The sequence below is a fragment of the Cydia splendana genome, chromosome 5 (genome assembly GCF_910591565.1).
Source record: "Cydia splendana chromosome 5, ilCydSple1.2, whole genome shotgun sequence".
NCBI classification, from domain to species: Eukaryota; Metazoa; Arthropoda; class Insecta; order Lepidoptera; family Tortricidae; genus Cydia; species Cydia splendana.
This window is the reverse complement of record NC_085964.1, coordinates 15,131,572-15,150,291: the sequence shown is the minus strand read 5'-3', so window position 1 is coordinate 15,150,291 and position 18,720 is coordinate 15,131,572. Positions and strand designations below refer to the sequence as shown.

General features: G+C 35.6%; 1 protein-coding gene across 1 annotated transcript in view; it reads right to left on the bottom strand.

Moving 5' to 3' along the window:
* Positions 1-5,917: 5,917 nt before the first annotated feature.
* Positions 5,918-18,720, bottom strand: part of LOC134790775 (obscurin-like) — a 29,920-nt gene continuing 17,117 nt past the window's right edge. Inside the window, exons 6-8 of the mRNA XM_063761700.1 lie at positions 12,395-12,608; positions 8,116-8,205; positions 5,918-6,888 (exon numbers count right to left, since the gene is read on the bottom strand). Coding sequence (XP_063617770.1) covers positions 6,806-6,888; positions 8,116-8,205; positions 12,395-12,608 — 387 coding nt within the window. The 3' untranslated portion in view covers positions 5,918-6,805. The remainder of the gene's footprint in view (positions 6,889-8,115; positions 8,206-12,394; positions 12,609-18,720) is intronic.

The window sequence follows — 18,720 nt, the reverse complement described above, 5'->3', positions numbered from 1 at the left end:
ATGGGACTGTCACAGGGTACTAAACCCTACCCAGGAACACATATTAATATAATATTAAGTATATATGCTTCCTCATCAAATAATCATTTATTCGGTTAGGATACGGGCGTTAGGGGTAAGTACGGTGACACCTATAAAGACTCGCACGACTTACACCCACCCGCAGCACTTAGGTAATAAAACCAAGAAAGTAGTTTTAAGGAAGCCCGCGACAGCCATAGCAGCCCCTTATTACGCCGCAAAACCCCCCTTATTACATGAGACAAACAAGTTATTCGTTTCAAATTGAAAACTTTCCACCCCACTAGCCATTCTGGGGCTGTGGCCCATAAATTCCCGCCAATTTTGTTTTATTTCGCGATGCAGGCACGGTAATAAAAGTAAGCTGGACGTGAGACAGAGCCTCTAGCCGGGATTACTCGGCCATCGCAATGGATCACTGCAGCCTTTGATATGGTGTCTAAACAAAACGGCACCTGACTAACTGGCCGACGGGCGGCGCCAGTCATTTGCGACTCCGCTCGCCATCAATGCCAAATCGATATCAAATGGCTCGGTTACTTTTGAATAGCTACTCTACAAACCAACTACATATATTAGACCTATATATTTTTGTTAGTTTCTATTTTTTCCAACCCTTAAAAGTTTATTTTGGTACTTGATAAAAAATCCATTTTGTAAAAGTAAGTAGTACCGTAGACCGGGGTGACTTTGGAAAATTTTGGGTTACTTTGATAGATTTAAAACGACCATAGAATTACCATTATTCATTATTTACTGGAAATGTTCCTGTAACTAGTTAGATTACTATAAATTCATATTCACCTACTGCAAAAAATCTCGCATAAATATATATTATGGCTTAAAAACTAGAATTTTAAAGTCGCCCCTGCATTTGAAAGTCACCCCGGTCAATGGTACCGTACTTAAAACCTAACTACATTGAGTAGGTAGGTACTTTCTAAAATCAAATAAAATAAAATTAACGATGAACAGGTTCCTGGTTATTTATTGAAAAAAATTTTGGAAATTACAGAATAGAGGATTCCTATTTAACATACTCGCTTGGAATTTACCCGCTACTTAGGCCTGAGTTACACTTGTAAGTTTTACTTACGTAAGTAGGGACAAAGCTATTTGTTAGAATGAGATAACGATATTCATCTCTCATTCTGTAGTATAGCCGTGTCCCTACTTACGTAAGTAAATCTTACAAGTGTAACTCAGGCCTTAGGGTAAGATTTTTCCGGTACCCACATTATTTGCCATACCATACACATAGAATTGAACGTCATAGCTTAAACTTTCGTAGAACTATATTGAAAACTGAAACGTTTAATTATATGTTCCTATTTTAGCCGAACAAATGAAAGTGCATAATGAAGCGAAACTCAATGAGCACCGAACAAAAGTGCAAACAATGCAAGTAGTCAGGTGCATAGTTCTGGAGCGCCTCCAATCTCATCTGTGCCGCACTTGGCAACAACAGGCCGCATGTGATCTTTACTGAACGCAATTGTTTTGTTCTTTCATACAAAACGTGTCTCGTAAGCACAAGTGCAGTATCGCACCAAATGCGCAATATTTTTAGAAAAAGCGTTACGATAACAGTCGTGCCGGTGTAAGCAAAAATTTTCAAGCAGCGAAAAAGACAGTTTTCATAAAGCGGCAAACACTGTCTTAATGAAGTATGTTTGCTCGCCACACAAGCTGTAAGAAGTAGGTACCAGCCAGGTGAAAGAGTTCTTTTCATGACGGCACGAATGAGTACGCGTGCAGTGCACACTCCACACACATGTAACTGTGACAAAACTGGCAAAAGGTATAGGTACGTGATTTCCTAACCTTGTATTTTAAGACAGAGAATTTTAGCTGAAAGCTTGAAATTACACAGGTTGTAATTTTCGATTATTTTGCAAAAAATACTCTTTACCTCATCATAACTAGTTAGCTTAAACTTTTTTGGAGTTTTCTTACTCAGAATCAGTAACAAATTTTCATCCTGATAAGATCCGAGAAATGTGAGCATTTCACTAAATAAATTAATTATGTATCTATCGGATGCATCATGCAGCTACCTACAAATTGAAATGTGTATAAGTATTAGGAATATCGAAAAACGTGGTTATCTGGAAGATTTGAAAACCGCTTTATGCGACAAAATACTCGTAATTTATCTACAGGAAACAAGCCTATTTAGTATTAAATTTAGTACCTAAGTGATAAAACGCCATTACGGCCATTTGGCATTAATTTGTGCAATTAAATTTAAAATAAATAGAAAATTGAACAAAACAAAAACTCTTGACAAACTTGTTTTACTCAGCATGAAACGGTGTACGGTTTAGAGATGAGATTGCAAACAGTTGCGGTGTTGGGTGTCCAACGGTTATGGTCCCCCGTTTCAGCAACCCTCGAAATACGAGTACGTGCCCCTTTTAAAAATAAAAAGCTGTGTGGTTATAAAACATGTTGTATTAAATATTATGAATTCGCTTTATAGCTTCGTACAGTCGCCAACAGCGGCAACAGATATATCGAAGCTGCCAAGGCGCTCACAAATATCTGAACACGAGTATATCGTCAAGGCGTAAGAGTGTGTTGTGCGTTCAGATATTTTTGAGCACGTCGATCGCTCCGATATGTTTAATGGCGACTGTACATGTCTATTGCCAAAAAACTACCAATATACGAGTAATGCTGTCAGTAGTATATTTTTGATTGTGTTGGTAAACAAAATGACATACATTTTCATAGTCGAATACACACTTACTTGTTTTTCCAAAGGCATAATTTTAATAACAACAAGTTGTAACTAATATATATCTATCTATACACCTTTTAAATATTCGTAGGTAGGTAGTTATCAAATTCACGACATAGGCACAGAAACTATAAGAAGGCAATGTGAAAACATAGCAATATGTTCAACCTAGTGGCAAATAAAAACTATCAAATATACCATATTATATACCATTATACCACGTTTTCCTTCAGAACTGTTAACTTATACGACAGACAGTAAATATCCACGACAAAGCAACAGCAAAACAGTAAGCCGCAAATATTGTGGACCAGAAGGAGCGTGGGAGCCAATTAATTTTTGCTGAGACCAAAGTTTATGTTTCCCGGATAAATAAGGAGATTTAGCGGCAACGCCGGGCGCCGCCTCATAAAATGGCTAGCTCGTAACCAGGCCTGACCACTCCCCTAACTAACTTTTCTCGATAACATCAACAATAACTTTTCATTTCAGTTTCACCTTTATGACACACACATAGACTACTTAGATACTAAATAGTCGTAGTACACTAATAAGTACATCTAGGATATCAGGAATAATGTAGGTAAATTAGGCATTTGTGAGCTTCGAGTATCCATCGTACCGGGTCGGGCGTTCATCTGCTAAGATCAGAGCATCAATTTGCGGTAGTTTACACCAGAGCTGCCTAGCTGAGGAATTCACCGAGAGGAATTTATCGAGACACTATTAGGTAGGTACCTACTTTACTAAACTTGAAACAGTGATCTACTGCCAGTTTTTTAGTCTAACAAGGGACATAAAAGGCTTATTGATATACTATACCTAGTTAAAACTATGTCGTTTATAAAAAAAGACATTTACACAAGCAATCAACTCACGCGGCTAAGGCCAAGCTGAGCGAACTGACAGAGTAATTCGGATGCATTTTATTTTCGTAGAGTCGGCAGAGGCCGAGCGATGACTAAATAATGACCAGGATAACACCGTTTTATTGCAGGCTCCGTGTTGCGAATATATAAATGAACCCCCAGGGGACTGTTAAAGATACCGCTAAAGAACTCCTGTCGAACAAGTCTGGCTCTCTGAAATGGCGCTGTAAAGCTCCCCATCCTCTGAGACGTCATTTTGCGCTTTGCACAAAACTGGTGCTTCCAAAAATAATAAGAATTGTATATTACTCACCGGTAATTGATGAAAAGTTTGCTACAATTGCTATTTGGTACCCCAATGGTCATTTCGTTCTGAAATATTACTATTAGAGTTCATTCATATATTATTTGTTTAGATGAAGGAAATATAAGGGAACATAAAACATATAGGTGCCTAATAAAATGCAACGCAGCGATTTCTCAAATGCCAATATGTCAGGATTCGAGATATCAATTGATGGATGGCTAATATTATAGATTCAAGGATACACGAGAGCATCAAACCATACGTACTGCTGTACCAGTCTTATAACTCGTAAAAGATATCCATCAACCAATAAATTGATTATATGTACCTACATACATAAATGTATATTTGTATAATACATATTATATAAAGGTATTCAGATGGAAAAAGGAAATCTCCAATCGTGTTTATTATTCTCATTTAATTATGCTTCTACAGTTTCATTCCTAACAGCGTACGAATGTGATTTCCCAGAGTTAAAATATTAAAAATTTAATTGTGTTTTGTGCGGGTCATAGCCGGCACGGCGGCTGTAAAGATGCGCGCCCCGGTGATACACTATTAATGCAATTGTTCGAAAACAGCGCGCGGCTATAAAATTTAGCCCTCAGGTATTTTCAGAATAATGCGCCCCACTTCGTAGCTTTACCCGTAATTTTTCGCATTGCGGGGTTTCAAATAAAGTATTTCATTATTGCGTTCCACGGTCTGTACGGAAAGACCATTTTATACCTACTTATGAATTTTTTGCAGAACATCAAAGTTAAACAAAAATAAAAAAATCCAAAGAGCGATAAATGGATTATGAATGTTATCTGCAATTGCTCCTACTTTTGTCAATTAACTAGAAGTATACCGTGCAATGACAATACTTACAGGCGCTTTTTCTGCTATTAAGACCAATCTAGAAATACAATGACGTGCTCGTGATATTTTGGAGCTGAAATAAGAATAAAGAACGTCGTGTTGGAGTGCTATCGACAGGTAGAGCGCCGGCTGAGCTCGCTGATACAAATGGCAAATGCACCGAGGCATCATCGTTTGGCTGTCGGGGCCGCAAGTTTGGATTGTCTGCGCCAAAGCCATTTCGCCAACTTCGGCACGCAGTCTTGAGTGATTTTGTTTCGATTCAATGCTTCTATTTGAATTAAAATTATCACAATAATTTAGTTTATATTTGTGTATTTATGTGCGTGAGAGCCATGTGTATTTGGGTTGCTACCTATTTGTTTGTAAAGTAGCAGGAAATTTGCGACATTTGTGACGATGGCCACAGTTAGGTAGAGACCTTGTGTACTTCTGACTGCTTTTAAAACGAATAATTGAAATAATTTCGTAGATATAGGATCTTCACAGCATATTCGTTTTATTCGTTAAAATGGTTAAATATTGAGAACAACACAGTTACCGTGTTAATAGCACTTTAAGCTTCTTAAAAGTAACTCTTTTAATTTGTTAAACTAGTTAAGTAAGGTCTGGTTATAAATTAATTTTATATTACGCAGAAACAACTACGCAACGATACCACAGTGATTAAAAATAAGGTTTTCCTTTATTTCTAATCACTGTGGTATCGTTGCATAGGAGTTACGTGGGTTGTGGAGTTCGAGTCTCGCCCGATACGCTGAGTTTTTCCACTTTGCTTTATTTTATTTACTTTGCTTTTATTTTCCAGCATTACGGCCCAGTTCGAACAATGCTTCTGAGAAATAACAGCGGTACGATACCGATCACTGTTAAAAATGCCGTTTTTGGTTGAAGAAATGTCACTTTTGTCACTGACATATCGTTATCGTATCGCAGTGATCTCTTAGAAGCATTGTTCAAATACGGCCGTTAGTTAGTTGCTGTTGGTCTATTGTCTAAGGGACAGTTGCACCAACCACACTTGACATACTGATCAACATCACTCAGCAGAGAACTATGAAAATTCCCATAAGTACAATCCGACCACACTAAGTCACATAAAATAAGAAGTAGTTATTATATGATTTATTTAATGATTTCTAAATTAATTTACATAGTTATAGCAGTGAGCTATCGTCTATTTTACATCAATAAAATATCTTACATGTAGCTTTCATTAAACAACATTGTATAACAATATATGTTCTATATAATAATGACTGTAACTAAAACGTAAAGTATAATAATATTAACATTATTCGTAATGCAAAAACAATTATCACATTTTGTAGAAATATCATTAAATGTTTGCTACCACACTTTGGTTACATTTCATTATAAAACTTACTTATGTCACGTTTTTGATACTTAGTGCATGAATTACACTCAATAGTTAAAGTAATTCATTGGACAAATGTATGGATTACAAAAACCCATCCATGTTCAAATTCCTATAAGACTGTAAGAGGCCTACTTAGAGTGGTCCGCCGTACGCGTACATTTTTTGGGTGTATTCTAGCTGCCAATTTTATTATTTACTTATATTAGACAGACAAAATTGTTTATTACGAAAGTGTAGTTATAACTACCTTGCTAGTTTAACTGACTAACTGAGGCGTTCGGGCTACGGACAGGTTGAAGGCTTCGCTGCATGAAGCTGATTTGTATTATAATTATGTTAAATAGGTATAAAATGGAACATATAAATTTGTTTTAGCCCAAAACTCAGGACCAACCTTCTACTACCTGAGATAAGTGGTAGACCTAAACTATATGGTTTTTTCTTCCTATGTACCCCATGCCTAAACCATGAACAACTCGTGACATAAGTACTTATTATTCCACCTACTTACGTCATACTTCTTAAACAATAAACGAAGTTCATAAATACTTTCCCCTTTGAAAGGATGTCAGCTTTAAACAGAACAGAACCCAAGTTTCAATAAAGTATAGGAATTTTCATTCACAGTACCAAGTAGTTCTTCGGACTTTTTTATCACTTGATCGTCGAACTTCACCTGGCACGCCGCGAAGTGAATTGTCTGAAATAGAAGAAAATAAAATTATCTAATAGAATCATTCCAAATAAGAAAACAATTAACAGGAAGTTAATGGAAAAAAGGGTACTTATATAAATATGTATCGCTAACAATATCAAGGATAACCCAGCTAGCAAAAAAATTACAGTATAAATAAACCAATATTTTATCACTTTTTATATATGTTATAGAAAGAACATTATACTATTTATCAAGATCATCATCTAACATTCGTGATAGATTATTCCGTATCGTAGCTGCAAACTAAATACTTTATTTAAAAAATATCATATTGGTCAATGAGCAAGCGAGTTTTAATCTAAACTAAACGTATTTGATATTTGTGTCCATATTATGAAGTAAACAACAATAATTTAATATAATAATAATTAGGACAATGTATTTTTTATGCTAATATATGTATATTCCTCTATCTTTAAATATTTTTTATATTACCAAGATTTATTACTTTGCTAGCTGGTAGCTCAAGATTTAAAGCTAATACAGAAGACTGTAAAATAAAACATAATCAGAATTCGTTAACGATCAAAACATTTACTTAGTCATAAACATTGTGACTACATGGTTCAGAACATACTCGTTGTTTAGTTATATTACAAAGGAGGTCCCAGATTTTGTTTATAATACGTAATAATATAGATACAATTTACCAGACAGCTACTTTTAGAAAATGAAGAAATTTGGACAAGAAACAAATACAAACAACCAACACAACCATTAAATTATCCCATGAAAGCTTGTTTACGGAAAACGAAAGCCAAAGTAGTTTTGGAAAATAATTGGAAGCGTGCCTAATAAAATTACTGACCTACAAAGCAACTCATCGATGCAACTTCACGTATACGAAACCATCTAATAGACCTGGAGGAGAGATCATTCTATATAGAAATATTTTTGTATTAGTTTAAACTCATTTCAATTTAAAATAATAAACAATAATAGTTTCAATTGGATCAATATTGCATTTCATGGACGATATAAATAGAAAGCCAATTTAGATATACATATTGGGAAATGTCTATAACGTCGATAATTTTATTAGCCCTCGAATGAGCACTTTATTTTTCATATGCCATATTTACAAAAATAACGTAACATCTAAATAAGTAGCCCTAAATAAATGAATAGAATTCTAGGGATGATGAAATGACACGCGTATAATATCATTACAGTATAGCATTTATAGTTAACAATGCCTCGATAACTTACATTTGTCATCATTCCTGTCGTCTTCGTTTGACTCCTGACTGTTCATAGATACCATTGACATCCTTTTATTCCGCTGCTGAAGAAGTAGTTCTGTGAACAAAACGTTTAACACTGTGTCTTTATTTAGCTTTTTAAACCCTCAAGCGACAGGCTGTGTTTTAAAATTAACATATTATTTCACTTGCTTACGAAAATTCACACAAATGCTGGTCTGACATGACTATAGCAATAGACTACAGTTTCATTTTTTATGGGAAGATTTTGTATGATTTGTAGGTATTTTTAATGACCTAATTCTTTTTATATGTCCTAGTATTTAGTGACTTGGTGATTGAACTGTTATGGTATTATTTATGTCTAGTTTAATTTCATGTAAACGCTTAGACGCATAATTATTTATTTTGTAGGTACTTATACGGTAAAAAAGACAGTACCTATATTATGACAGTATGTGTCAATCAATTTATTAGAGTCGGACCAAGAAAAGTCTGCAGCGGATTTGATAGCCCACGCAGTGCAAGTGTCATTTATACGTCATAATTTCATAGAAGTTTGACGTTTAAAATAACACGTGTACTGCGTGGGCTATCAAATCCGCTGCAGACTTTTCATGGACTGACTCTAGGTGCTTAAACATAACTTCACCAAAAAGTGATTGAAAGATTTAGGTTTTTGTTTGTGATCTTAAATCAGAGTAGGTTGATCGTTAGTCTCAGTCAAATTATCAGTTTGACTGAGACTAGTGTGTTACACACTCTCGAGCAATGAAAAAGCGATTAATTTATTGAAACATGTGTATGAAAATTTCAGGGTGTACACGACACTATTGTTGACTTCGTCGACAAGGTAGCGATAGCTTTTAGTTTCAGCTCTAAGGAACATGATGGTCTATTTCCTACGGCTGAAAAATAAAGAAAAATACGCTCGTGTACGGAATTTCCCGCAAACGGATTTGACCACATTGACCTAACCTTGGTTTTTATATACCTGTTGTACGAGTACATGTTGACTTTTGATTGTGACGATAATGTGTTTCTAGTTTGTATCCACAGTTAGTCAAGTGGAGTGTAGGATCGGGGCTATCGCAGTCCGCACCTACCGTCGAGCCGTGATAACGCATTGATAACACGATAACAATAATAGCTTCCACGAAGCCATCCAACATTAGATACACCTGTTAATCTATGATTAGTTTATGATATTCCAACAAATAACTTTCGCAACTATCCATTCTTTTTATTCGAAACTTATGAGAGTACTGTGTGGATATTTTGTTTCAAAATAGTAATTTTTCGCATAATGAGAATAAGTAGGTAACTACCTACAATTTACATTCAAATACTTAGATACAATCAATCTAGAAATGAACACCTAACTGAAATACTAGTTACTGTCGAGACATTACAAGATGTTATCTAAAATCTTGTTAAAATTGTGAATTGAGCAGTCGTATCACTGAGTTTTATCATGTCATTAGTTCATTACATATAGGTACGTTTATAAAAACTGTCTCGCCTTGTACTGAATACATTTCTTAGAACATATTTATGACATTGGAAACAAAATAACAGTTTTCCAGTAAGAATCCTCTTGCACTCGAAATTATTGGAAATTTTTTGCAAACGTGTTTCTATGGGATGATACCAATACGCATAGTAAAATGAACAAGGCTGTTTGGATAAAAATATTATTCGGTTTTTGCAGAAGCCGATTCTAAATAAAAGTTGCCAGCTCCTGTCGACCCAAGCAACACGCTAGTCATGAATATTAATCCTGCATGTATGTGGATGGGTTGGTGCAAAAGATTCCGCCTGCAGTTTATACAGGAACCTATTGTTGATAAACAAAACTGACATTACAGTGACGGACACAAGCCTGTAACACTGCAGCGTACTCACTAAATTATGCCCATAGAAAGAAGAACTTTGTAAAACAGACGACATTACGATTAAACAAAAGATAAATACTAATGAAAGTGGCTATATCAATTTCGACAACATGACTCACGCAACAAAATTTTAATTATACTGATTGTTATCGATCATTCATGGTGATTAGTAAATTGAACTCGACTTTGCTAATCTACGATTTATTAAATAATTCCCCAAACCAAAATCACCTCTAATCTTGAAGTTATTAGATAAAAAAAACTTGGTACCTTACGTACAGGTTGGTACGATGGTACGTCCGTAACCGGAAAATATTGTAAAAAAAATCGTTACCATAGTTAGTTACGAATATGCGAAAAGCTTTTTTAAGTCTTATAAATCCATTATACCAAAACTCTATACCTAATGCATCTTCAAAAGGAGTTTCACATTAGACAAAGCCTATTGTGTAATATGTATTCGAGAAAACAGGCTTTGTCACTAAATAGCTATGAGGTAACAAAGAAACGCGTTACCAGAAAGATTTAAACACCACTTTGCGTTTATCGGAGCAATCTCCGCGAAAAATAGGCATTGTAACAGTCAGAGTTCAAGCGATAGCACCTCCGCCGCGCTCTCGTGTTCATCCTATCAGGGGACGATAACGCTTCGCACTTGTGAACAGATACAACGACTAAAATCATGCTTTCTCTGGTTTGCATAATAAAAATAACCATAGAATATTGACCGTTTCTATGGTGAAGCATAGAAATGTATTCGACACAAAACAAAATAAGTATACGGCGGTATAGCACGAAGTGTCCTATCTGTTTAAATATTTACACCAAGGAAAAAACGTTGCGAACAAAGCTATCTTATATGCATATGGGTTGTTTAAAAAACAAAAAGGACGCAAACGAGTGCCGAGTTCCCGCCGTTCTCAGGCGAGAAGTGCACATGCAGCCCGCCAGGGGACCCAATAAAAAATGCAGTCGTCGACCTCTGAGTGCGTCATTTAAGATAAAGAAGCTCGCACTCTTCCGTCACGTACAGAGTTACAAACACGGGAGCAGATGACGACCAATGAAAAAGTTTGTCCGTATTAACTATGCGGGAATTAGTTCCCGGCTTGCGTGCCAGATGGACTCAACAAGTCCCTTTTATGAGTCCTTTTTTTTTTACTTTGGCTTAATCTTGAAAGCAGTTCTTGATGAGGTTCACAAGAATGCCTTCTAAGTTACGCGAATAAATGGTTAGGTATATACAGAGTACCTATACAACTAGTGATTAGGTAACTGTAATTTCATTGAGTTAGACTTGACTCAGTTAAACTCCGGTCGACTCGAATTCTATAGAAAGCTTTTATTGTGAATAATATTGCAAACTTGGTTTGAAATTTAAATATCCGTCACATTTTGTTATTATTTTTATGGGAATTTTGCAATATGACGTGTTTATCTGTTTATTACCATTTCTTAAAAATAAATAAGAAATATAATTACTACCGACAGTGTTTTTGTGCCTTATATTTCGAACCTATGTATAGCTGATTCGGATTTTAAGCTCAAATTATAACCCACAGTGCCGACAACGTTTTGCAAATTAGATAAAGGTATATCTATTGGTTGAACTTTCCATGTACCTACTTAGGTAGTCAAAGACAACACATAATTCCGGCACACGCGCGGAACTCGTATCTAGTCACTGCAGTGTTTAACGAGGTACAGTCCTGGGGACAAGTATTCCGTACAAACATCTTCACAATTTGATTCGAGTGGCATAACTATCGGACGTGATGCCGCCGAGCTGTAGATATGTAGATACGAGTATGTGTGACACGCCATTGTACTGCATAATGCCTTCTGTTCATACTGCTGTTCATTGCGCTACGTATATCCATGTACGTATATTGTAATGCATGTACTTATTATGAACTCAAGTGCTTATTGCTCATATTCCTTAATTAGTCAATTTTGTTAGTAATTTTATAAAGCAATATTTTCTTGACGAGAATCATCGACAATTTCCTTGAAATGCGCAAAAGAGTATACACACTATTTATAGACAAGTAACCTTGCTACTGTTTGGCTATTAATATGGTAGTCTCGATGTTACATTATTTAATGTTATCAATATGTTACTCACATTTTTTGTGAGTAAGTGAAAATTCCCAAACATAAAATTAAAATGATTAGATAAAAATAATCCAAGAGATAAAATTTCAACAGACGTGGTATTACAATTAGAAAAATAAGACGGTATCGGAAATTAGATCCTGATAAATCACTTATCTTGGTCGCTATAAAGAGTTATTGCAACAAATGAGTATCTTAGTCATCATCTACATTTACTTTTATAAGTACTTACAACAAACAATACATAAATAATTAATTTAAATAATGCGATCTCACCTTTCTTTTGCATAGCCTGTTCCCACAGAAGCGACGTGATCTCCTCGACCCAGGCGCTCCGCACGGCCGGGTCTCTGGTCTCCAACTTGTAGGACTTCATATTCCGTTTCTTGTACCAAATAGTAAATTTATACTGGTCTATTTCTTTCGCCGTGATGCCGAGATCGTCCACAGGAATATGGTCTTTGTAGAAGAAGAACTCCACTGTCGGTTGCTGTAAAAAACATATCAACCAATTAGGACAAATATATCGTTTCGCAAAACACAAAATACAAAAAAAGTGATATAAGTATAACAAGTGTTTCAAAATAAATAAATATTATAGGGCAATTTTACACAGATCTACCTAGTCCCACAGTAAGCATAAAATAGTTTTTATGCCTCACACATCGACATACGGATGCTCCGATTTGAGTGCGGTTTTCAAAACTTCTATCATGGTACTTAGATAGATTTTAAGGTTTTAACTAGCTAGATGACGAAAGTTTGAATGTAGGATTATTTATATTTTAACCAAATATTCACGTCTATCTGTCTATCGAAGTACCTATAATATGTAGTATATGTTATATTGTAGGCATGATTGTACAATATGACTGTTTGAAAAATGCAGTGATTCTTATTCATAATAATACTATTCATTACATTAATACAGGAATGCTAATAGTTCTTCCGCTCATATAGTTAGTATCAATGAGTTTGTTCATAATAAATATTAATATTTATGTAATTGATTTTGCATTAATATGCGCGAAATAATACGTACAAATCAATGGAATTAAGTACCCCAAAACGTTAAATTCTCGTTTGAAAATTGCTCTGTGTTACTGGACTCATCTATGTCAATGGTACACACCGGACTAACATAGGTCAGTATAATAAACTACATGTGGTTCGGTCAAATACTTAAAGCGTCGATAACACATGAATACTCGTGTGAGCTCTATCGCCAAACATTCGTAATCACCGATGCGTGATATATTAGTCGCTCCCGACGAGGTTACTCGGCCATTAACGACCAGGGGCTGACAGTAAACACGAGAACTCTTTTTCATTCCAGTATTGTAATGTACCATTGTTTCATTCATTAATTGTTGACTTAGCTTTATCAACCTGCATTAAGTAGGTACTTGGCGTAGTTAGTCACTCGGTAATGCAAGCAACATTCATAAACATTACTTACAATGAATGCAGTTTAATAATACTTGACAAACCGTACACAAACTTGGACTAAACCACAAACAAAATAATAATGTAGGTATAGAAATCGTTAGTATCTTAGGTTAATTGTTTTGTGACTCATATAAATAATTGTAATCCTAAAGTTACTTCAATATTGAGGCTATATTTAATAAGTGTTGTTAATAGGTACATAGGAGGTAACTTCGTAGGTACATAGCACACATTACCAAGAATTTAAGTTTATCGCATGACATACTGCACATTGTTTATCTGCACATCAGTCGCACAATCGCAACACACTTTTATGATTAAAAATTGTGTTGATTAAAATTAAAGGAATTGAATTAGTATCTGACAATGCAACTAAATGCACCATCATCACAGTCATGTCCTTCGTTGTTATCCACTATCTTCATTTATCAAAACAATATGTATCAAACTGGTGATACTTATGACTCTTATGAACCAACGCTCAAGAGCTCCATTAGGGTCGTCCAAGTTGCAAATCCACCCGACAAACACAGGAATACCTATATACAGAACGCTATTAATAAAAACCTTGTTTACATATTTAAGGTAACGTTATTAGTGCAGGTATTAGTAGGTACTTAAGTACAATCAGCATCAAAAGTAACGGATCAGACCCGTCAAAAGTGTCTACTATTCTCTAACAACTTAACACAGCGAGATATGTCTGTGTATGTAGAACAATTACACCTTGGAAAATACTTTTTAAGACCCCATCAACGTGCTCACTAGCGCCACTGCTAAATAATTGTGATTATTTAAATTTAACAATAGATATTTAAAAAAGGGGGCCGCTATGTACTGTATTTTGTATATAATTACCTTTTGAATACATCAAACTACTTTTTATGTTGCTGGATTCGTCGATCTATGAACTCAAAACAAAAACGGCCGTTTTAACTTTGGACGCGTAGATTGAAGAATCCAGCAACGTATAAACTATAATAATGTATTAAAAAGGCACTTAAATACAAAATACAGTACATAGCGGCCCCCTTTATTAAATATCTATCGTTAAATTTAAATAATCACAATTATTTACCAGTGGTGCCAGTGAGCTCTTCACACGAACTATACAAATAAATATATCTGTTTGGAAAAGTATTCGAGGGTGGCAGATACATTTGGTGCGTTATTTCATCCGTTACTATTAATGCTGACTGTACATATGTAGGTCTACATGTGGTGGTCGCGCATATCAGTGCCGTCGCCGTAGCGCCGGGCGGCCGGCGTCTTGACGTCATCTATTGTCATAACTGCTCAATATTTCATAACGCTGCCAATTTAAGTAGAAGTTGCTCATACAAGCCTTAGTCCGCCCGCCACTAAGTAGGGATCGGAACGGCGGAGCTAAGTTATGAAGTATGCACGACGGCTGGCTTACAATATATTCGCCTTTTAATTTCGGTTACATAATTAAACAATATAGTAAAATTTTATGAAAAGTGAGTTAGGGTGGTATTCCACCTATTCAATTTCTTTGTCCAATGTCATTGCCTCTCAATCTCTCATTAAAGTAAAATGTGAGACGTAATACACATTCGACAAATAAATTGGATAGGTGGAATACCCTTACCTACTTTGTATTGTAATTTATTTATAACATACGAACGTGTATGCATATATATTTATTTTCAAAAATGATTCTATTATTTACTGACATGTTGTATTGTACTTGTTTAATAGGACAATCTCTCGAGGCTGAGTGCCTAGCCAAGATGACAATTGTACGTCGACAAATGCCAAACGCATGGTCTAATAAAACATGGTCTTCCATTCCCAGAGTGACACGGGCCTACGTCACAATAACATTGCCACTTTATTTCAACATAACATGTTACATGGGTACATTATACCTATGGTTAATAAGTTAAAATATTTCTTTATAATTTTATAATTTTCATTTATATGTATTTTAGCTTAAATTTTACAATAACACGTCATTTTTAATTACTCGTTAGCAATATCTTCCGATTCACGAAAGAAATTTCAGACTTTCGGGTAATTCTGTTTATACTACTGGCAACACAGGATAGCGCTGTGCACATTTGACAATTCGGATCTAGATAACTTCATGCCCTGACCGTCATCCTTATCGAACGCGTGTTAATTGTTATTTCCTTCTCGCTCAGTGGCAGCAGTCGCAGTGTTTTCCAAACTTTTCACGTCGTAAGCTTGGTAATTAATGTGTAACGGTGAATTAGTTTTTTAAACGTTTGTCTTGTATAGATAAATAAAGTTTAATTTAATACATTAGATTTGTTTTATTTTACTATGTTTCTAAATGAATAACTTAAAATTAATGCCGTTAAAATAATTTTCACCGTTGGTTAAAATTCTCCCACATTTCAAAGTTTGAGAACCTGTAAACAGCATGATGACGTAGGCGCGTGTCAGTTAGGTCATACGCGAATCTCGGAATGGAGTACCAGGCGGAGTATATTATTATACCATGGCCAAACGAAAAGAAAAAATGTACCGGAATGACACGAAAAGTCACCTGACTATTTCCATACATTATTTAAATTTTTGTTTGTCGTTTTTAGGGTTTCGTACCCAAAGGGTAAAACGGGACCGTTAAGTGGGTTAGGTTAGGTTTGAACTGCGATCCTCACAGAACCGAACAAAAGTGGGTTAGGTTAGGTTAGAACTGCGAGCCTTACAGAAACGAAATGCTACTAGAAAAGTGGGTGGTTTTACCTCCTTTTCTACATAGCGCACCATCTACAATAAGCTTTCACCGGGCCCCATTCGTTTTTTTTTCTTAAAAATTATTATTTTAGTATAAGGTTTCAATAACTGGCCAGCCTTCAATAACTAGCCACCGTATACTAAAATGAATTCTGTTTATAGGTGAATAGAATTCATTTTTAGTTTAGGGTGGCCAGTTACTTGCGAATTACCCTATTTAGATATTACGATTATATGCATTCGTTGTTACCTAATATGGGCTAGCGTGTATAGTTTGTCATTGTTTATTGGTTCTTCAAAGCTATTTGAATATATTTTGTAGAATAAAATTAACCTTTGTCAATGTGTGATAATGCTATCACTACCACCCGACATGTAGGAATAAATTATTGCAAGTTCTTATTTTTATAAAATATATTATGTTGATAAACATTGTGATTCATAGTGAGTGAGTCATCCTTACGACATAAAACGACTTTATAATAGTATTGGTAGCTACGTGATTAGTTATTATTAATAATGCAAGTCGTATCCGAGCACCAAAAAACATAAATTAAATACGAGTATGTTGCAATATGAGTCTATAAGTAGGTACCTAAAGTTGTCATGCATTCGTTATTGAGATTGAATTTAGATAACCTGAAATCGTTCTGTGTGGTTATTTTCCTAGCCATTTTTAGGGTTCCGTACCCAAAGGGGTAAAACGGGACCCTATTACTAAGACTCCGCTGTCCGTCCGTCCGTCCGTCTGTCACCAGGCTGTCCGTGTGTCTATCAAGAACCGTGATAGCTAGACAGTTGAAATTTTCACAGATGATGTATTTCTGTTGCCGCTATAACAAGAAATACTAAAAACAGAATAAAATAAAGATTTAAGTGGGGCTCCCATACAACAAACGTGATTTTTGAACGAAGTTAAGCAACGTCGGGCGGGGTCAATACTTGGATGGGTGACCGTTTTTTTTTTGCCGTTTTTTGCATTATGGTACGGAACCCTTCGTGCGCGAGTCCGACTCGCACTTGCCCGGTTTTTTTTAATTTATTTAAAACTAGCGACCCGCCCCGGCTTCGCACGGGATAGCAAATTATACACCTAAACCTTCCTCAAGAATCACTATTGATAGGTGAACACTGCATGAAGATCCGTTCAGTAGTTTTTGAGTTTATCGCGAACAGATCACGAACAAACATACAAACACAAACAGACAGACGAGGCGGGGGACTTTGTTTTATAAGGTGTAGTGATTGATTTAAAAGATTACTCTAATTTTATTATTGAATATAAATATGTACCTATCTATAAAGTACACGTGAAGGTCTATTATATAAAGTTATTTTTAGAACGAAACCCGAAATATAGTAGGTACCTATGTATAATTCTCAAGCGACGCAGGCACCGCCCAATGTCAATAGTATATACGGATTAAAATATTGCTTTGTATTATCAGTGACGTGGACGTAGTTAAAAGACGCATGTGGGCGAGACAGGAACCGGTCTGGACCCTATTACTAAGACTCCGCTGTCCGTCCGTCCGTCCGTCTGTCACCAGGCTGTCCGTGTGTCTATCAAGAACCGTGATAGCTAGACAGTTGAAATTTTCACAGATGATGTATTTCTGTTGCCGCTATAACAAGAAATACTAAAAACAGAATAAAATAAAGATTTAAGTGGGGCTCCCATACAACAAACGTGATTTTTGAACGAAGTTAAGCAACGTCGGGCGGGGTCAATACTTGGATGGGTGACCGTTTTTTTTTTGCCGTTTTTTGCATTATGGTACGGATTTATTTAAAACTAGCGACCCGCCCCGGCTTCGCACGGGATAGCAAATTATACACCTAAACCTTCCTCAAGAATCACTATTGATAGGTGAACACTGCATGAAGATCCGTTCAGTAGTTTTTGAGTTTATCGCGAACAGATCACGAACAAACATACAAACACAAACAGACAGACGAGGCGGGGGACTTTGTTTTATAAGGTGTAGTGATTGATTTAAAAGATTACTCTAATTTTATTATTGAATATAAATATGTACCTATCTATAAAGTACACGTGAAGGTCTATTATATAAAGTTATTTTTAGAACGAAACCCGAAATATAGTAGGTACCTATGTATAATTCTCAAGCGACGCAGGCACCGCCCAATGTCAATAGTATATACGGATTAAAATATTGCTTTGTATTATCAGTGACGTGGACGTAGTTAAAAGACGCATGTGGGCGAGACAGGAACCGGTCTGAAGCCTTGTCGACGCCTAAAAGCGCCTGCAGGTAATTCCGCGATACCTTTCTGCGTAAGAATTCGAAATTGTATCAGAATTACTGGTTAGTTTGCGTCACACAAAAAATATTTTAATTGTATAGTATGTAGGTACTTATAATAAAACGCATATGGATAAATAAATAAATTTAGTAAGTAGA